The sequence below is a fragment of the Acartia tonsa genome, chromosome 14 (assembly GCF_053477335.1).
Source record: "Acartia tonsa isolate MP-2025a chromosome 14, ASM5347733v1, whole genome shotgun sequence".
NCBI lineage: Eukaryota > Metazoa > Arthropoda > Copepoda > Calanoida > Acartiidae > Acartia > Acartia tonsa.
Window position 1 is genome coordinate 40,759,446 of NC_137273.1, and position 22,521 is coordinate 40,781,966.

At 33.1% G+C, this 22,521-nt stretch overlaps 1 protein-coding gene and 1 long non-coding RNA gene across 2 annotated transcripts in view; both read left to right on the forward strand.

Moving 5' to 3' along the window:
- LOC145305472 (uncharacterized) overlaps positions 1 to 22,521 on the forward strand; it is an 83,097-nt gene that overhangs the window by 34,362 nt on the left and 26,214 nt on the right. Inside the window, exons 3-10 of the mRNA XM_080147090.1 lie at positions 6,026 to 6,078; positions 13,785 to 13,868; positions 14,300 to 14,360; positions 16,841 to 16,951; positions 17,440 to 17,477; positions 18,162 to 18,374; positions 18,880 to 19,113; positions 19,567 to 19,742. Of these exons, the coding sequence (XP_080003216.1) occupies positions 6,026 to 6,078; positions 13,785 to 13,868; positions 14,300 to 14,360; positions 16,841 to 16,951; positions 17,440 to 17,477; positions 18,162 to 18,374; positions 18,880 to 19,113; positions 19,567 to 19,742 (970 nt within the window). The remainder of the gene's footprint in view (positions 1 to 6,025; positions 6,079 to 13,784; positions 13,869 to 14,299; positions 14,361 to 16,840; positions 16,952 to 17,439; positions 17,478 to 18,161; positions 18,375 to 18,879; positions 19,114 to 19,566; positions 19,743 to 22,521) is intronic.
- Positions 2,214 to 2,767, forward strand: LOC145306101 (uncharacterized). Its single transcript, XR_013874889.1, has 2 exons — positions 2,214 to 2,343; positions 2,732 to 2,767. It is a non-coding gene; the product is annotated as an uncharacterized LOC145306101 (long non-coding RNA).

A 22,521-nucleotide genomic window follows, 5' to 3' on the forward strand; every position in this document is an offset into this window, starting at 1 on the left:
ACAAGCAGCAGCTGCTGCCTGAGCTATTGCGCACGGTAAAGTGGAGGCGCAATCAAGTTCCGCTGAGCGTTGGAGATGTCGTTCTTGTCGACGGGTGCACCAACTTGGTTAAGAAGTTTCGCCTCGGCAGAGTTCAAGACGTACGAGGCGGTGGCCGTACAGTTGTAGCCCGTTTCAAATTGTCCGATGATGTTGAAGCCACGGATAACGAGATTTCTTCAAGACGATTGTTAAAAGTAAACCTACCCCAAGATGATTCCCAAGACGATTAAGTATTTTTATTAGTATCGTTCTTATCGCGTATTTTTTTTAAACTTTCAACAAATTGCATATTTTTTTAATTTATAATTGACGCAAATTTCCTTACAAATTCGTTTAAAATTATAAATGAGCTCAGAATTTTATTTCCAACGCATAAAACTAAAGTTTTCTATTCGAATACATGAGTTTTCTTTACGGATTTATTTGATCGGGACCTGGGATTTTTTCGCGTAAAAAATCTTAGGTACGTATTTTTTTAATTTTGGATGCAAAGCATTATTGTCATTTCTTGTTTAACAGACGTGAAATATGATATATACAGATAAGAATATAAATGAAACACATTTGATCATTTTAAAAAATATCTTTTTATATTACATGCATTACAAAATAATTTAATATTAACTATATATTAAGATTATTATATTTTATTTCGTTCTGAAGATTACCTAAAAACAAAAAAGCAGTAATTTTATGAACATAGCAGATGCACTTTGATTCGTTTGATTAATTCGAAGGATAAAGCCCAATAGTCATGCGATCCAGGGTGTCCCAGCTCTGTTTCCTCGGCCGAACAACCTAGATCGCATGGAAACTAAAGCTTAAAAAAATATCTGATGATTTAAAAAGATTCTTTCATAATTTCTTTGATTCCTTCTTTATTTCAGGATTTTAATTTTGGAACATTTTTCATTCTATTATTTTCAGAAGTGTTCGTGAATTGAGCCCCGCGCCAGGAATCCTGTTCACGGTTACACAAAAAAAAAAAAAAACATAACCATTAACAGGACTCGTCGCACGTGGCATTATTATAATTGTAGTGCGTCAGTTTGATCTGCTAGCTTTCGAGGTTCAGGTTAAACTGAGGCCCCAATTGCTCTTAATTTTAAGAAGACTGTATAAATAAGTACACGGAAAAGCTTATTATCTATTCAGCCAAAGAGAAATTGCCAAATAAACACTTTTTGAGACTTTTCTTTTACTTTGAGCTTAATTTAAAATTCGCATATGCAAAAATGCAATTTTACTTTCATTTTGATGTTTTATTGATGAATTAATACAGTTCTTTTATATGTTCTTAGATATAAGGATATTTTATTTTGATGATATGTTTAGATTAAGGATAATTTTATTTTATTTGATTATTCTGTTTATCTAGATTTAAGGATTGTTTCTTATCTATCTTTTACATAAAGATTTGATCGAAGAAAGATTTACGTATGCATTTTCACTTTTCTTTAGCAAAAAATATTTGTTTGAAAAGAAGTTTTTTAAGTAATTATTCTTCTTTTATTTAAAAGTTTGAATTAATTATTGATGATTAATGCAGAATATGTTTAGCATTAAGTTTATTTAATATTAAGAATATTATTATTATCATTATTATTGATTAGGTACCTAATTAAAGTTTGGGTACTTATTGAAATTATTATTATGTATTGCATTACATGGTCTAACAATTTCAAATAACCATTTGTTTATTTCGAAAAATTGTGAGGCCATGAGAATAAGTGTTATGAGTGAGTAGTGAATGTGTAAGCTTTCAATGAAGAATGTTTTATTTCCTATTCCTTTATTCCTACATTTTTGTGGAATTGTGTCATTTTGTGTTAGTGCGAGTATTCGTGAATATTAATACTAGCAAACTTGAGGCCAAAGGGCCAGAATTTAAAACTCTTGTAATTTATGTGGTTTTGAATTGTGACTTTTGTGGACATTGTCTGCACACGAAGTTGAAAAGTTGAATAGTGTGGTGTTCGATTCCCCACTTTCAGGCGGGTGTGTATCGGAAGTTAATAGTGTGATGCGTTTGTGAACTCGAACCTTTATCCTTTTGTTTTCCTTATCATTAATGTCAGTTTGGAAAGCGGTGAAATTCAAATGTTCATAATTGAACGCGGCATTCAAAACAATGCTTGCGCATGGATAATAAACAAAGCGAGCGTAGCCATCTTTGATCTTTCTTTCAAAATGTGCGGATTATATGCGTGATGAAAAACCATGTATAATCAGAATTGTGGTGTTGTCCGTACTGAAAAATACCTTTGATTGCTTCCCGGCTTTACAGGAACAAAAACTTCGGTAAGAATTCTTTCTTTAAGCATTTTTAATGGAATGGAATGAATTTTAAAAGACGGCAAATTAATCTTTCATTTTTACTTAAATTAGACCAAGTAATTAATTTATTTTTGTATCAGAATATTTTAATCGTAGTCTATAATGATTTTGTTTATGAATTACAAACTCGTATTTAATTTTTGATTAATTTTTAAGCAAAAAGAAACCCTAGTATTTTATATATTTAAAATATAATTTCGAATGCACACAACCTCTCATAATGAATATTTACTTTATTAAAAAAAACAATTGTTCCAAATAAGAAAAGATTTATTCTCTTTTGCAAGATTTATTTTATCATGTATTTAACATTTTAATATTTGACTATTAATTTTGTTATTTTCTATTTCAGCATGACCGTTTTCATACAATAAATTGTATTAGTAACTATGCTGGTTTTGTCTCTTGTGGGAAGTAGCAGGTTTCGTACGTCTGTACGCAAAGATCTGGTAAACGGCCAGCCAAATGCCGTTGTACCGAAACACTCATATTTGTTGGCTTATAAGCTTGGGTACTTGAAAAAATAAATCCTGGTTGATTGGTTCAAAAGTTAATCTACAGACGGGGTAATTTTGTTTATCAACAATGGAAATGTACATGAATTAATTGTTGATTATGTATTATTCCTTAATATTAAAAATTCTGGATAATAAATTTTCTGTAATTTTGAATGGTGGATTCAAAAAACAAAAATGTTTGCAACTAAATAAAAACATCTGTGTTGACTTTGCTACAGCTTTAATATAAGAATAGTTCTAAATCGCATCATATTATTGACAGCTTTCCGCGGATATTAAAATGACAAATTATAAGAATGAAAACAGTGTTATGACTTTTGTTTTAGTATTCGTAGAAAGTTTTCTGTAATACGATGCTATACATGATTTTTCAGTATGACTTAGACTCAGTTCTTATCCAGCAGAAATCAACCGGATTCGAATCCATACTGTACTAGTTATTTATATCATAGCATTAAAGACAGCAATCCGCGGATATTAAAAACCAATTTGCTGGCTCTGAGGGGCCAAAGGGCTGATCTAACAAATCTGGTATTAATTTCATGATTTTTCATTTTAATATTCGCAGAGAATTGTTCGTAATACGATAAGATAAATTATTTTTCATTATGGATGAGAACCGGGTCTAAACCTGCGGATGTTAACCGGATTCGAAGTCATACTGGATAAAGATATCCCATTCATTCTGTCCTTGCTTACCCCATAAAAAAACTAACCATTCAAATTTGACTCCATAAAATTAAATTAAATATAGCTACTTTAAATTTACAGGGTGTACTCTAAAAAATATATAATATTTTCTATTTAGTCTTTTAATTTATCTTAAATTGAAAGGTTGAAAGTCGAAATCCTTTATTATCACAATTTGATAATAAAAGTAGAAGGCTGTCAGTTTTTATAAGGAGGGTAAAACTTACATTGCGTTTGTTAAGCACCCACCGATTTTTTTTGGGGTGGGGGTTAAACCCTGATGTATGCCATTTCAGCCAGTATGAAAATTTGTGAGTATCAATCCTGAAACCATATTTTGGGTATAGTCCCTTTCGTGGCAACGCTCCTTAAAGGGCGTTTCTCCTTTTTTTTGTTACAGTCGCTTTTCTCCTATTTCTAGCCCCTGCGGGGGGCTCTAACCCTACTGGGCCAATTGCCTAATCCTGTGGGGCAATCACCTAATCCAATAAAACCAAACCTAAAATAACCTATTGAAAGCCATTTTTAAAATAGGACGAATCGCCTCTTAAGGGGACTATTCCCCATATTTTTAAGTCACACTGTAACTTTCACATAAATGTGACCTAAAATAATTTTATTGGGCGTCACTTACAAATTTTGAAATGGCTACAGACATTTGTTCTAGAGAATATACTTTATACACTGATATAATTTTATGAATTGATATAATTTCCCATTTTAAGAATACCCATTTTATAGTAAAATTATTTGTGTAACATAATTGGAGATGTAAATTAATTTTTTAATATATGTATATGTATTAATTTTTTTCCCGACCTACTTATGGTTCTTTTTTTGAATAACTGTCATATTTTTGGATGGACGTGGCAAATTTTTTTTTAAAAGTTTCATTTATGTCCTAGGCTCGTTTCTTAAAAATAGTAAATTTTCTTTGCTTGTCAGTTAAGTTCTCGTTAATCACTCAAACGATTCTCAGATAAAATCATGTATAATTTTCGATGGATATTAAAATAATAAGATGAAAGCTAGTTTTATTAGCACGGGCCAAAACTGGTTTTAATCTTGCAATTTTGATATTTGATTAATCTGACTAAAATACGATGCTATAATAATCATTTCTCGTAATCATTCGAATCCGGTGGATAAGAACCGGTTCTCATCCATACGAAAAAAATATGTCTAGCATCGTATTATATCCAGCTCTCAACGAAAATAAAATATACAATCATAAGATTAAAACCAGTCTTTTTAGCCCGTGCCTGTGGCACCTCGTGCTTAATAAACTGGTTTTAATCTTAAAATTGTACATTCTATATCCGCGGAAAGCTGTTTATAATACGATGCGAGAAATAACTATTATCTCATCATGCTATAAACAGCTTTCCGCGGATATAAAAATGTACAATTTGATTTAAAATTATGATTGTACAATTTTATATTCGTAGAAAACTGGACACAATATGATGGTGTACATAATTTTTCAGTATGGGTGAGAACCGGTTCTAAACCACCGGATATTAATCAGTTTCGAAGTAATAGTGGAAATAACTACTCTCAGGGTTTTAAATTTTTAAGTATTGGACCTTACTCCATATACATAATTTTATTGGCCTTTTATATAAATTTTCTGCCCCTGGGTCATTTAAACACATGCTGACTTATTGAAATCAGGGATCTTAAGGGATAAGACAATAGATGATAAATTGATGTACATACCAGATGATGATGGAAAAAATTAGTCCTTCAGTAGCTTGAAAGAACCCAACCTTTTTTGAGCCAAATTATAAAATATCTTGATTTTAAACTTTGGGTACCAGTGTAATTTAAAGTTTGATATCCTCTACATCCCTGTAAATATTTAAAATGTATATATTGTAAAATTAGAAAAAAAAACTTTCTCGAAATTTCTTTTATAGTTATATAGATGAATGGTAAAATTTTTGGGAGCTCCTGTTAATCTTGGAGTTTCTATGCTGACATTCCCCACTATTATATCGACAAAAATTGTCGTCTTTTGTAAATGGTGATGGCTGACAAAAAAATCATTCTCTTCTGGAAGACACTAAAAGATTGATAGAAAAATGCAATCCTTTTCTAAAGATCCAAGAAAAATACCTGGCAGTTTCCAACAAAGTTTTTAGTCGAGCAGAGAATCATCCCAACCACTCCCCCCCCCATAATTTTGAAATAAATCGAAAATAAAAAAGATTATCTCCTCACCGCGGGTATATCCCCTTCTGTATAGTATAGTCAAATTTTAAGTGGACAAAACTTACAATTAGTACCGAATAATCAAGCTTATTCAAAAGAACCCAATGCTTTCAAGGCAACGAATTAAAAAATATTGGATAGTGGGGGATTTTGTTGTCCAATACCTCCTTCCTCGCATGATAAAATTCATAATTTTGTAATTAACATATTATTTTTTATTTCAGCCTATTGAACTGTTATCTGTATCACTGCAAGAATATGAAGCTACATTTTCCAGGTAAAAGATTTTAGCAGGGATTTTAAGGGGTAAGACAAACGACAATGAAAATATTGGCCAATCAAAGATCGAATTCAAAGTATCTCCCCATCGCACTGTCCTTGTGCCGACTCTCAATTGAGTCTTTAAAAATCAACCGCATTGGTGTGGTGTGTATTAATACAGCCAAGTAGCAGAAAACAAGTTGCTAGCAGACGAATAAGGTCATTGAAAAAGGGAGGGAGGTAGTTATCTGAATCCTGATTCATAGACATAATACACTATGTATATAGTTTTTTTTTAAGTATTCTTTTTAGAGGACATCTGAGACTTTTAAAGGTGTCTAAAAGGTTGAAAAATATGTTTTAACCCAAAAGACCTAATTTTGCTTTTTAGAACCCCAAAATAAGCCTAGAAATAGTTCAAGCCTATTTTTATTGATTTGCCCCATAGTAAAATAATGGTTTTTTGGATGATTTATGATAGTTTATACTAAAAGCCCTTATCATGAAATATAAAAGCTCCACTTATAGGGAGAACCATATCGGCCAAGAATTGTTTTTATTTTCCAGTGACCTATCTCTGCGTTTTTGGCCTAAAACAAATGATACACTATAAAAATATGGACGTCTATTAATGGCGATTCCTACAGTCGATTAAACATATTAGTATGACAGCTCAAATCAATGTGTATATTCATCGCCAAAACTGATTCATATCCAATCCAGTGGCGGGGGGGTATTTTATAAACGTATTTTTTTAATAATGAAACAGGATGTTTGTCTGTTTGTACCGAAGGATCTTGCTAACCGCTGAACCAATCGGGTTCTCCTTAACAGGGTAGCTTCTCATAGGTCCCAGGAGGGTTTATAACTATTTTGGGGGAGGGTACCACCACCCTCCCAAGAGAAACCGTCCCTAGAATTTTCGTTTAAAAATTAATATAAATATGGATGGGGACTCCCCCCTCGCCTCCCCAATTTTTTTATTTAAAATCTAAAATAAGAAATTGGGTAATCCAACTCAACTTTCACTTCCTGAAGTGTCCCTAGAGGCCTCTAGGGGCGTAGCCGCTAGTGTAACATATAGACAATATTTTCAAGCCTGTTGTCTGTAAGAACCTGTACCATCCAACTATCTAAGGTATAAGATGGATGCATGATGGATAGATTTACACCCTCAATTAAGTTAAACAAAATTGCTTCTTAAAATTAAAGAAAGTGAACAACCCAATCAGCGTCTAAGAATATTTCGCAACTTTGGGTGCAGACATAATATACAGTCCAATGTCCCCTCCCTTCAGAAAGGGACTGTAGTGGGGGTGCTAACACCACCTTCAAAATTGAAATTTGTACGGCCTGGTTTTTCCTTCAAAAAATATACCCTTTACCAAAACCAGAACCTAGTAAAAGTGTCTGACTCAGAATATGACGTCAAAAAAATTAACCAATTAGAGGCCACTATAAATTTTACCATTGGCCAATTACAGTGTATACTGGCCTCTCATTGGTTAATTTTTCACTGAATAAAAATCAACCATTATAGGGTGCTTTGAGAACCCAATGTTATTTGTGGTTTAATCTGTAATTATACGAGTTTTAACCTCTATAGAAATCACAGTTCGGACTGATATGAATCTTAATAGCAGTTCGATAATAATAGCTGCGTCCTTATAATAATGTTAATTTCAAATTGGCTACAGATGAATTGGTACCCAAAGTTTTCTTATTACGTTGTCTTAAAAACTTTGGGTACTTTATTAGATTTTGATTGACTGTATTTTCAACCATAAATTTTAATCTACAATGGGGGTAATTTTGTTTATCAACACTGGGGATGTACATAAAATATTTTATCGAGCATTTTCTGATAACCATTGCTTTTTAATTTCAAATAATTATCTTATTATATAAAGTAGTAAGCGTTTTTTGTCTGTCCCGAAGGATCTCGCAAACTGTTCTCCTTTACACTGAAGATTCTTATAGGTCCTGGGAAGGTTTTAAACTATTTTTGGTGAGGGTGTCTTCACCACCCTCCCCCCCAAAAAATATTTTTTTACTCGTTTGAACTCAAATTTAAAATGGGATGAGATCAACTTTTCCCTCTCCTACCTTAAGTGCCCCTAGAGGCTTTTAAGGGCGTATCCGCTAGTGCTTCGAATTAAACAACTTTTGTCAAGTTTCATGAAAACACCATCTTTATAGAAACCCTTTGTTCTTCTTTATATTTATCAGGGATGGAGGGGACATTGGACTGATAATGATTCTGGTACTCAAAGTTTTCAATAACGTTTTCACATTCGTTGGTTTGGGTATTGTCAGTGTTCAAACTTTTGCACCAATATATCGTTTTTTATTGTCTTATCCCTTAAGATCCCTGATATTTATAAACGATCATGAAAGCCGAAATTCGGGGAGAGAAATAAAAGGTATTAAAAACTAATTTATACATATAAAAAATAGATTAAAACCCTCTCAGGGCCTATAAGAAGCTTTACTGTAAAGGAGAACCATATTGGTTCAGCGGATAGCGAGATCCTTTGCTTCAGACAAAAAAGCTTACTACTTTATATAAAGGATTATTGGTTGAAATGTTTGGACGCTACAATTTTTAAGCCAACCAATCATAATTCGATAAAAGAAACCAAAATTTTTGAGCTAACAAATAAGAAGATGAAGCTATTAAACTTTGTGTATCAGTTATAATTTACAGTCCAATGCCCCCCCCCCCCTCTTTAAATTATAATGTTTAAAGGAAGCCTGCAAGAAATACCAAGCTTTAACTGCTGAAAGACTGCCACAATTAGACCAAATACCCCAAATTTGAAGCCTTCAGCTTCTATAACAAAAAAGTTCCAGGCATTTTAAAATGACATTTTATGTACAATGAAAATTTTGAAAGAATTGCAATGCACATGTTGAAAACTTTGAAATTAAACTACGTAGCCTAGAAACAAAATTATAAGCTTATTTTTGTCATAAATTTAGGTTTCCAGTAACTAATTATATTTTTACAATAAAAATACCCATTTTATAGTCAAAATCCTTTAAAAAAAATAAGTTTAACTTGTGTTGTACCGAATGTACTGTAGCCAATCAGAAGGCTGAATCAGCTAAGCAACTAAGCACAGCTGAGATTGTATTAGTTTCCCCCTTTGTTGCCGCTACGATTTTCGTTCAAAAATGCAATTTAAACCGAATTTTTTTTTTTAGATTTTGACTATGAAATGTGGTGTTTTTATTATAAAAATGTAATCAGTTACCGACAATCTAAGATTCTGACAAAGATAAGGTTATAATTTTGTGTCTAGGCGACGTAACTTAATATTTTTCTTTTCTTTTATGAGCATTGGAAATCTTTCAAAAATTTCATTGTACATAAAATGCTATTTTGAAATGCCTAGAACTTTTTTGGGGTACCCCTTTTTGTTATTGAAGCTGAAGGCTTCATAGACGTCCAAGAGGGGGGGGGGTAATGGGGCGATTACCCCCCCCCCCCAAACAAATAAAGCCAAGTGTGAAATTGATAGGGCGGTTCTATATTAATGATGAGAGCTATCCGTTAAGGAAGTTCGGGCGGACGTATAGACCCAAATTATAGTGAAACTTCGTTTTAGAAAAATTGTGCTACTTGGAGTTTTAGAATGCTTGTCTTATTTCTTTACAAATGCCGAATTTAAACAAATTATATGTTCATAAAATGTTGCCAATTTACTTGCTATGATTTAGCTTACTTTAATGATGTGAACAACTAAATTAATAAAAATTAGTGTATTAACAAGAAGATTGAACTCGATTGTGTGCAAAAGGAAGTTTCATCCCCCCCCCCCCCCCCCCTCCTCATATAATCAATTTGTGAAGGGCTGATCTCCTTTTTTTCACACCCTAATTGTTTTACATCCCTCCAATGAATCGCTGTGCACGCCACTGGTAAGACTGCTAGACAGACAGACGTACTTACATACCCTACATATTGAGTAGCTACGCTACGTGGCTGGACATAGTGACAAAAAATTCAGCCATGTGACGTCATAAAAATTTGGGAGATGAAAGAAGAAGTGGGAAAGAAAACTCCTAAAAAAGAGATGGATAATCCCTCATTTTTATGACGTCACGAGGCTGATTTTTTGAGACACTTTGTCCAGCTATTACGATATTAATATATTTGCTGGTTTTTACGTACATTTAACGTACAAACTGTGTACGTGTTCATATTTAGATGGGTCTTTAATAAGCCAAATTTATTTCAAATATTTTTTTGGACTATGCAATTTCTATTTCGATTGATTGAACCCCTCTCCCCTCTCCAATTTTATCTTTGACATATCCAAAATAATTTTTTTTTCTTGGGAAGGGGAGGGTTGTTTGTCGTTTAAAAGCCTCCAGGGGCACTTGAGGTAGGGTAGGGGAAGTCGATCCCCCAATTTAAATTTTAGTTTTAGAAAAGAAAAATAAATTCGGTGGTGAGTGTTTATTACGGGCGATTTCTTCTAGAAGGTTTTTGGTAACCTCTTAAAGAATTATAAACCTTCCCAAGACCTATGAGAAGCTACAATGTAAAGGAGAACCATAAAGGTCCATCGGTTAACGAGATCCTTCAGTACATACAGACATTCTGTTACTTGCCCTTTAATAATTGATTTTTAAAGGGGTGGAGGGAGGGGTCAATTACTAAAAATGTAGGAAACTAAAAAAATAATTTTGGCCCAAATTTATGAAATGAATAATGCTCCTGCTAATGAGACGTGATGTATAATCATTTATTCCAAACTAGCGACTCCACCCCCTAGATGTCTTGGAAGAGTGGAGGTAACTTCCATGAAAATATTTAAAAGCCTTCACTGGACCAAGGAGAAGCTTTAATGAATAGAAGAACCATATCGGTCCAGCGGTTAACAAGATCAATCACTACAAACACACAGACAGACAGACATGCCTACTGTTTTTTAAAAGAAGAAAACAGATGGAATATTATTTCTCTAAGAGATTATTAAAGTCCCTCCACAGATTATTACGTCATACGATAGAATAGCCAACGAGAGGTCAGTATACTCTGTTATTAACCAATGGTAAAATTTATGCTGGCCTTTCATTGGTTATAACATCGTATAACGTCATAATCTATGGAGGGACTTTAATCATCTTCATTTCTCTATGGAGGATTTTACACAAATGTCAAATAAAAAGTTTAAAAGTAATAGGATGTTTGCCTTGTGTATGATTGTCAGTGTGTACCGAAGGATCTAGGTTACTGCTGAACCGATATGGTTTTCCTTAACAAAAGGTCCAGGGAAGGTTTATACTTATTTTGGGGGAGAGACACAACCCCCCCCCCCCTCCGTCTTAAATGGTTTTATAACAGGAGAAGGGTTCGATTTCTTAACCCTCCCCCCCTTCCTAAAAAAGTATCCTTAGCGGCTACTAGGGGGTGTAGTTTGAAAATAAAGTAGCCCTAAACCATTCTAGGAGCTATCTAATGATCGGCAGGACGGACAAAAACCGTAGTACAATTCTTACATTAACACAGACGGACGTACGAACATGCCTTTGTTATAGAGTACATGTACTACCAAAAAAATGGTTATGAATTTTGTTTTTTTGAACTGAAGATTTATTAGTTTTTCTATTCATTATTTATCATTCTTTCTATTTTTTGGAACATAATTATCCAATTAACAATTTAGAGAGAGAGAGAGAGAGAGAGAGAGAGAGAGAGAGAGAGAGAGAGAGAGAGAGAGAGAGAGAGAGAGAGAGAGAGAGAGAGAGAGAAAAAGAGAAAGAGAAAGAGAGAGAGAGAGAGAAAGAGAGAGAGAGAAAACAAATAGAATGCCAAAAATAATGATTTGATAATAAATTGCGATAGAGCCATTTAAATAAAGATGATTTAATAGGACACTCATTCCTATTTTTTTTTAAAATAAGCTTCTCAGTTGACTGATAGCGACTGCAATTGAAGAATATTTACCATACATAATGCCATTTGTTTCTAAAAGTTACTAATAAATTTAATTGAAAACAGCAAATCTAGAAAGTTTTTTATTGACAATTGAATTTAGTTTAGAAGGAAGCGAAGTTGCGAGTTTCGTCATATTTTCACAGTCACTTTTCTCGTATTTCTAGCCCCTGCGAGGGGCTCTAACCCTGCGGGGCAATCCTTAACTTAACCTAAAATAACCTTTCCAAAGCTACTGTGAAAATACGACGGAACCCTTAACTTCGTTTCCTTTACCCCAAAATCTATAGATGGGCCCTTGTTGAAAATAGTTATTTATCGCATCGTACTATAGACAGCTTTACGCTATAGTAAAAAATAGATTATAAGATTAACACTAGGTTTGTTAGCCCCGAGGGGCCAAAGGCCCAGCTTACAAATATGGTATTCATTTCACTAGAGGCCTCTAGTGGCACTTTAAATGTTTTTTTTTTTGGTTCAAGTCTCTACAAATTAAACCTATCTATGTTGCCTTAAATACTCGACGAAACTTATTGTATATGTTGTGTTGAAATCTCTTTGCGTAAAAAAATTAGATTTTTTTTGTGATTTCTCTTGGGAGGGTGGTGGTACCCTCCCCTAAAATAGGTATAAACCTTCCCGGGACCTATGATAAGCTATCCTGTTAAGGAGAACCCAATCGGTTAGCGAGATCATTCGGTATAAACAAACAGAGAGAAAAACACACATCCTGTTACTTTATAAGGATTGACTTATCTATTAAGATCCATTCTAAGAAAAGTTAGATTTTGTAGTTTCCTTTCATAGTTATGAAATTATTTATAGATAGACAGAGAGAAACCGAAATTAATAAATTTAATTTATAAGCTCCTAATAAGTACGAATTAAAATAAATAATCTTTTGTTTAAAGGCAGGGATTGTCAATCGGCAGCAAGGGAGGGGATATTGAAACTTTAGTTTTTATAGGGACCCAAAGACTTATAGCCAAACATTGCGTACTTTATTGAATTGTTATTGGTTGTTTCCGAACCAGTAGTATTATAATTTTTCAACTAATAACATATTCTACAGAAGGGGTAGCCTTGTTTATCATTATTGTTGATATATCATATAAATTTGTTAACACAGGAAACACCATGCCAAGATTGAAATCGATAGGACAATTCTAATATGCCTAAACCAACTTTGATAGCGATCAGTTATGAACATATTACAATTTTATATTGTAGTAAGTTTTTTTGTCTGAAGTTTTCGTAATAAGTTAGTCAGAACTGTTTACACTTTACAGGGAAGCATTAAAAATGCCTTTAGGAAGTTTTGGTTAGGTACAAATCAATTAACAAAACAATGCTTAAATGCTAATGAAATGTAAGTATTTTTAGCATCAAAATATTCTGTAGATTCTTTCATATGTACTTTGCCATTTTTGTTTATTAAACGATACCTTTTTATTCGTCGTTAAAGTTAAATACTCTCCTTTAGTTCAGAATCGGAAGACGAAGAAAGTCCCTCAATGACGTCATAAAAATAAGGGAAGAGGAGAAGAGGAGTGGGAAAGAAGACCCCTAGAAAAGAGATGGATATAATCCCTCGTTTTTATGACGTAACATGCTGATTTTTTAGAGACTTTTTCGTCTTCTTAGAATCGTGGCACTCGTCAGTTCAATGAAAAGAATTAAATTTCTAATGTTAAAGTGAACATTATTTTTTATATTACAGGATTTTTAAAAAGATTTGATTCGATAGGACAATTTTAACATTAATTTTTGTTAAGGTTGAGTCGAGAAGAGGTTCTCAGGGTTTGGAGAGAGGTGGAGAGTGATAGGGAACAAAAATTAGAGATGGCAAGACGAGTCAGGTATAGATAGATAGATAGATATATATATATAGAGAGAGAGAGGGAGAGAGAGAGAGAGAGAGAGAGAGAGAGAGAGAGAGAGAGAGAGAGAGAGAGAGAGGTGGAGAGTGATAGGGAACAAAAATTAGAGATGGCGAGACGTGTCAGGTATAGATAGATAGATAGATAGATACTTTTTTGTCAATAAAGTTAGGAAATCAACATGTTTTAAATGGACCTAGAAAAGATTTAAAAATTCTTTTTCGAGTTGATACATTATCCAAATTGTACCAACCTGTTACAGGACTCATCATACCAAGTTTTAAATATGTAGGACAATTCAAACATGACAAAATTAACGATAAGATATATCTGTTACGGAAGTAGAGAAAAACCCTAATTTTAAAAAGCATCTTATGTTTTAAAAATTTATATTTATATTTTTTATATAGGCGACAGCTTGCTGGAGATATTCAAGAACCTAGACCGCATTGTCTCAGCCCTATAGTAGAGGTATTATATTAATAGATAAAGAGATGAATAGATAGATAAATATATAGATGGATAGATATTCCAGAACCTAGACCTCACTTTCTTAGCCCTATAGTAGAGGTAATATATAGATAGATAAATAGATAGATAGATAGATAGATAGATAGATAGATAAATAAATAGATATTGTCTTATAGAGACATATATATAGAGTTAGAGATGGGGAGATAATAAAGCGAGAAAAAGAGAAAAAAGAGAGAAAGAAATATTGATGAAATATTGAGATTTATTTAAAACATTTTGACAGGTCATTGGTCTAGTCACAGATATATAAGTCACGCATAAGAACTATCCATCTATCTTACTAGGATAATGGATATAATGTGCATAGATATTGTGACAGGGAAATTTTGTTGCCAATTTAAGTTGCTAATACAGTTGCTAAAATTTGCAGGGGTATTGGGAGTATCGTTATTTTAGCTAACTAGGAGAAATATTTTATAATGGTAAGCGAGAATCTCTAACAATATCCACGTATTCTATATCAATTTATCTAGCAAATTATTTGAATAAACAAGGTATATGGGATAAGGCAATGGCGATAAATTATACGGATAATTATATTGATGAATAGATATTTAGAATAATAAATAGATAGATAGATAAGCAGATTACGAAATAAATAATTAGTTAATAGATATATAGAATATGTAAATAGATTGATAGGTGATTAGATTTATAGATAGAAATACTGACAAATATATACATACATGAATAGATAGGTAGATAGATGACAGTTTGAGTGAGGTATTGGTATAACTAAATCACGAAGCTACATCATACACTCTAAAAAATAAAACATTTTAAACAGTTATCCTTATTCAAAAGTAACAGGATGTCTGTGTGTGTGTTTGTCTGTTTCGAAAGATCTTGCTAACCGCTGGACTGATATGGTTCTCCTTTATTATGTAGGTTCTCATAGGTACATATAGGCCTCCAGTTTGTCCAAATGCATTTACATACTAATCTAATGCAAAAATTGCATGTAATGATGAATTCCACTACTTTTACTCAAGGATCTAGAGGGATAAGACAATAGAGAATGAATTGATGTATTACCCCAATGATTATAGACAAAATTGTCTATTATGTAAATTAAAATTATTGGTTGTAAAATATGGACATTATCAGTTTGAAATCAGTTTTGTAGAGATAACGTTGTTTAAAAACTTTGGGTACCAGGGGGTAATTTAGAGTTCAATGTCCCCAACCTCGCTCGCGGATTTTTTTTACAGTGTCTTGTCTTACGAGTAACTGATAAGATATATTCAAAGTATGTATTGTCGATATGTCAACATTTGACTACTTAGTTTCAGGGGGGGAGGGAGGGGACATTGGACTGTAAATTACACTGGTGCCCAAAGTTTTATATATTCTTATTTATTTACCTTTAAAAGTTTGGGTACTCTTCATTGGTTGTTTAAAACTAGTGTCCAAACTTTTTAAATATTTACCCTGCAGCAAGAGTAATATTGTTTATTATCATTGGGTATCTTCATTAGCTTAACTTTCATTGTCTTATCCCTTAAGATCCCTGGTCAACATTTGACTAATCAATCAATCAGGGAGAAAGGGATAAGTCAGGGTAGGTTGTAAAAAGTTCTAAAGAAAAGAAAAATTTAAATTAGATTCATTCTCTGCTGTTTTAATCATAATTGTATGTCTAAAACAATCAGAGCTGGATCTTTAAATCATTTCAATGGTGCGCCATATCGGGGTGCGCCGAATTTCAGCCAATCACAGCGCGGCATTTCGTAAAATGCTGTGCTCTCATTGGTGGAAAGTTGGCTCACCCTGATTTAAAGCACCATTGAAATGATTTAAAAATCCAGCTCAGTTTTCATCATTATATAGTTTACTTTAAAGCCCTTTATTTAACATTAAAAAGAACGGGTTTTATAAAAAAACCCAGTTTTTTTTATGTCAATTCCGTCCAAATTGTATCTTATATTTAGTTGTAGAATGCATGTGGATATGACAGGGGAAAATTAAAAAAAATTGTTGTTGATTTAGCTTAATTGTATTGAACTCGTTTATTGGTCAGACCGTTCATCCAGTAGGATGGAAGGGAATATGGTAAAGGGGTGGAAGGGAAGAATCGTTATTTTAGCCCGCTGCAAGTTTCACTTTAGCAGAGAACATTAAAATCTGGTGTAAGAATATATAAGTAATAATATAATCATTTATAAATCTTTTAAAAAGAAGCTAAAAATTGTTAATATTTATTTATCGCATTATCGTATTATAAACAGTTTTCCGCGGATATAAAAATGTGCAATTTTAATCTTATGATTCTACATTTTTATATTCGTAGAAAACTGGATATTATACGATGATATACATAATTCAGTATAGCAGAGAACCGGTTCTGATCCAGCGGATATTTCGAAGCGATACTGGAAAAATCTTATTAAAAATACTTGATATAAAATTACTTTTAGGTTGGGGGGAGAGACTCGGCCTTTGGAATGCGCACCCCTTGCACCCCCTGCACCCCCAGTATGGAAAGTGTGCACGCCTCAGAGGGGATTCTTACCAAACACCACCATAACAGGGATATGCCACTTGAAAAAAGTTATTATACGGCTAAATTTTCAGCTAGTTAAAAACAGAATTATTTTATTTTTTCTTAGTGTATATTACAACACTTATATAAAAGTAACAGGATGTCTATTTGTATATCTGTAAGTTAAGATCTCGCTAATCACCGGACCTATATATGGTTCTCCTTTACAGTGAAGCTTCTCATAGGTCCAGGCCAGGTTTATAACTATTTTGGGGAAGGTTACCATCTCCCTCCCAAGAGAAATCGCCATATTTAAAAAAAAAATAACAGGATGTCTGTCTGTACCTAAAGATCTCGCTAACGGCTTGATTTATATGGTCCTCCTTCTGAGAGAAGCTTCTTATAGATTAATGGAAGGTTAATTACTATTTTTGAGGAGGGTACATCCGACCCTAAAAGAGAAACTGAATATGGTGGCTGATCCTTTTTTTATAATTTTAATTTTCTTGTAATGCCATATCTCTGTTTGATACTAGAACCTCCAGCAGTACCAATCTCCAGACAATGGAAGAACAGGAGGGTTTTAAAAATCATTAATACGACCGCCTGTATGCCTGTCTGTCCGTTTGTCTGTCCGTCTGTCTATCTGTCTTTCTGTTTGTCTATTTGTCCGTCTGTATGTCTGTTAGTCTGTCTGCCTGTCCATGCGTCTGTCTTTTCGTCCGTTTGACTATTTGTCTGTCTTTTTGTCTGTCCGTCTGTCTGTTTGTCAGTGTCTATTTGTCCGTCTGCCTGTCCCTGCGTCTGTATTTTCGTCCGTTTGTCCATCCGATGTTAGATAAATGCCAGTTACTTAACTATATTTCTGATGTCTCAACTAACTTTTGAAACATTTTCTCTCTTTTTTTATGACCACCGAACATTTATTGATATTCACTTTGTCTGTTAGTCAATCAAGATATGTCTGTTCTTCGCTACTTATGGATGTTGTCATTCTTGTTTCAAATACTAGCTCCAATTATTTAGGGATAGGACATTGGACTGTAAATTAATCTTGTACCCAAAGTTTTATGACCATGCTATATACTTGAGTTTGATTGGTTAATTCCAAACTAATAGTTCCCAAACTTTTCACCCAATAATTTTAATGTAAAGAAGGGGTAATATTGTTTATCATCATTGGGGATGTATAACATGGATCTCATGTGATTTTTGAGATATTAATGGAGAACATGATTATTAAAACCCATGCTGCTACAGGAGATGAATCTTCTAGAAGAAACAATCAATGAAGCAGTCAAAGATAATCTTAAAACTACCAGTGACAATGTTAAAATTAGTGATAAAGACACTGCTACTACTACTACTACTACTACTGAGCTTGCAACAGATGCTAGTTCAATTGTGATATGCGTGGAGGACACTGTTAGCCCTTCCAGTGATTTTAATCAGCATCTAATTAGATCCAGGTATGAACATTCAGGGATTTAAAGGTATAAGACAATGGCCGAGAGATTTATGTAGAACCCCAATGATAATAAACAAAATTACCCCTTGTGTAGATTAGAATTAGTATTTGAAACGTTTGAACACTTAACTTAATAAAATCAACCAATTAATTAAGTCCCCAAAGTTGTAAAGCCAACGAATAAGAAAACGTTATTATAAACCTTAGGGACTAGGGTAATAATCAGACCTTTATCCCCTCTCTCTTTTGTAATATATATCTTGTAAATTGGTCTTGTGATCTACTGATATTCATGCAAAAAGTCCTTCTTTTCAAAACAGGGTTTTGAGCATAATTTGCTTAAAATCATGAAATACATATGTTAAAACTCCCTGAAAATAAGGTATTAATGATAAATTGTTTCTATGGTAAGTGTGTTAAATTTGCATGGCAATACCTTTATTTTGATAAAACAAATTTTTCTCTAATGTAACATTGACCATTTTTTATTAACTTTATTTTTTTAGATCTAGCGAGGCCTTGCAACGGCTAAATCCAGACCGGTTACTGGAGCCCAGTGAGCCCAGGGTTGTCCGAGGTGACTCCTGCCCAACCGACACTCTTCAGCTGACACCTGAATGTCGTCTTACTGGCGGGGAGTCCAACCAATCAGCTGAATTTCCCGCCAAAAGTTCGGAGTCTAGTTTGCGTACTCTGAACTGTGTTGATAAAAACTCTGTGATTTTACAAAATGAAACAAGGTAGGCCAACGGCTTTAAAGGTTTTGAATTAACATAGTGTCATGCATGATGTTTTTTTTACACAATTCCATCTTATTTCTATTTGATTTATATATTCAATTCTTATTAAAAGTAACATGATGTCTGTCTGTGTGTACAGTTTTGATCTCTCTAACCGCTGGAACGACATAGGTCTACTTTACAATGTAGCTTCTTATAGGTCCTAAAATTGTTTATTACTATTTCGGGGAGGGTTCCACTACTCCCCCCCCCACAAAAAAAATTCTTCTTTAAAAAAATGATCCCTCTAACCACCCTCCCAAAAAAAGTGTTTTTCTTTTTAAATTTAAAATTAGGGGGTAGTCGACTTCCTACTTTAAATAACCCAGAGGCCTTTATGGGTATAGCCGCTAGTCACTCACATAGGAATATCCTTAATTTAGAGAAAAATACGGTTTGAATGCATTTTTTAAGGTTACTACTTCAAAGAGAGTATCACCCCTATCTGCAGCACCAGGGGGAGTCTAGTATACACCCCTTCCTACCACATTACCCAGGGGATTCCAGTTCCTATGGTCACCACCACCACCACCACCAGCATGCAGGAGAGTCCAGTCCTATTTCTAGTCATGATGATTCCGCTATTGCAGGCAAACATACCCAGATTATTTAATACCTATATTTGCGACATCTTTTATCACATAGAAACTTTCATTTTTATCATTTACAAAACGGCATGCTTTATTTGCATCAAGATCCATGACAGATCTATATATAGGAAATAAACGTTTGTGGGTGAGCTGTTATTTCCCGTTCTAAAGGACAATGGCTGATAAATTGATGTACATCCTCAATGATGACACACAAAATTATCCCTTCTGTAGATTAAAATTAGTGGATGGAAGGTTTGAACCCTCAACTTAATAAACCAACCAATCAAAATTCAGTAAAGTCCCAAAAGTTGTTAATACAAAGTAAAAGAAAACTTTATTGCAAAACTTTGGGGACTATTGTAATAAACAGAAAATTGTCCCCTCTATCTCTAGTAATTTCCATTCACAATATATTTAAAACTCATAGTAGATATAGCATGTAGATTATATCAAATTACCGACAATATAATTGAAAAACATTAATCCAATAACTCTTTTCCTCTTTTTGTTCTTAGGACTAATCCTGAAATTAAACCATTAAAAAAAAGTTGATATAATTTATAGCAGTTTAAGAGCACTTTTGCTGCTAATCTTTGCAATAGCATAAAAGATCTTTTGAATAAGAGTATAAGATTTATCCTATATACTTTTAATTCAATAATAAACAAACATATAAAAGAAATGTTAAAAAGTAGTTTTGCTTTTAATAAAACAGCTTGAAACTTTTTTTAACATACTAAATATGAATGACTTTTACATATTGTTGATTCTTTTGCATGGAAATGAAACTAGGATTAAAACATCCATAAGATCACTGCTCTAAAAACATACGAATATAAACCTAACTTAAAAAGCCGAATATTGATTTAAAAGTCTAAACAAATTGTATCTTTTTAAAAATAATATTCGAAAGTACAGGAAACACTTTGAGGACTTAATTATATTATACAATTACAAGCGGCTCCGCCCCTAGCCTCTAGGGGCTTTGCCCCATGAGGTTTGATCAAACCAATTTTTCGTATTTAGATTTAAAATAAAAAAGAAAAAAAAATTTGGGGGGGGGATTTTATTTTTTTTGGGGGGGGTAGTCGACCCCACTATTTTAATTTTAGTTTTAAAAAGAAAGTTTTTTTTTTTGGGGGGGGGTATTTTTCATTTTTGGGGGGGTTAGGGGTGTCCCACCCCCCAAGAAAATAGTTATAAACCTTCCCAGGAACTATGAGAAGCTACCCTGTAAAGGAGAACCCGATCGGTGCAGCGGTTAGCGAGATCCTTCGCTACAAACAAACACATAAACAAACAGACAGACATCGTTCTACTTTGTATTATAGATAGAGTTGCTTTGCTTTCTAAGTTGTACCTTACTGTAACAGGAGTCATCATGCAAGGTTTTGAATCAATTCTAACATGCTTAGATAAACTATCAATGCTATATGTTACATACTGATGGACGTACAGATAAACAGACCCTAATTATATGAAAGCTTCGCTTCTAAGACCACTCCCACACATGCTATAATGTATCTTATAGGACATTAAACTATCCATATAGATATGCTTTTACCCATACCATGGAATAAGGATTGCAATAAAAATAAAAAGTTTTTTTTCAGCACTACATACTAGCATGAAATTTAGAGATCTGTTTGTTTCTGCTATGTAATTGATCTTTACTAGAAGCTCTACAAAGTGTTCTTAAAAATGAGATGTGTGACGTCAATAGATCCATCTCTTTTTAAGGGGTTTACTTTCCCACTTCTCCTCTCATTCCTCATTTTTATGACGTCAAACTACACTTAAACTACACTAAAAACACTTTTTATAATAAGAATTGTTTGTTTTGAAATAAAATCTATACAAAAAGCTTAATTTAGGTTTAGAAATTTTGGTGCAAAAATTAGACCTTCCTGAATATTTTCCTATCCATCTATCCCTAAACAGCACATATAGAATAGTTATTCATTGCATCGTATTATAAACAGCTTTCCGCGGATATAAAATGTCTATTATAACATTAAAACCAGCTTTTTAGCCCTGAGATGCCGAAGGCACAGACTAATTGTCCATTTTCATATTCGTAGAAAACTTGATATAACACGATGGTATACACAATTTTTCAGTTTGGCTGTTCTAATCCCCCAGACATGAATCGGTTTGGAAGCCATACTGGAATACATATTTTAAGGATTATAATTGTTTGAGCAGAAACTTAGTAACAGCAATCAAGTTGCCCTTACAGGTGTAATCACTAATAAAAAGACACCAACACAATTTTTAAAAATCTGCAGGGTGTCTATTGTAGGTAAGCTTTTCAAAATTTACAGAGATCTTAAGTGATGAGAAATTGAATGACGATAAACAAAATTATCCTCTCTAAAAGTGAAATTTATTGGTTAAAAAGATTAGACACTATAAAAACCAGTTAAATAAAAATTGATTAAAAGTACCAAAAGTCTATCCAAAAATATGAGAAGATTAAAAACATGGAAATAATCTATTAGGGAGTCAAGACAACTTGTAAAGTTGATATTTTTATGAAATTTAAATTTTTTTCATGAAGAGATTACTGAAATTAAACCAAATCATTAGTAAGTCTATACATAATAACTATAAAATAATGCTATAAAATCATTTTCCATTATTATTTTACACCCTGTAAATTGTATTTTACTATATACTACACAATGGTAGACACCCTGTCAATTGTAGATTCAGTTTTCATCTAGTTTATTAAAATGATAGTCATAAAATAAAATGTTTGTGGACACCCTGTAAA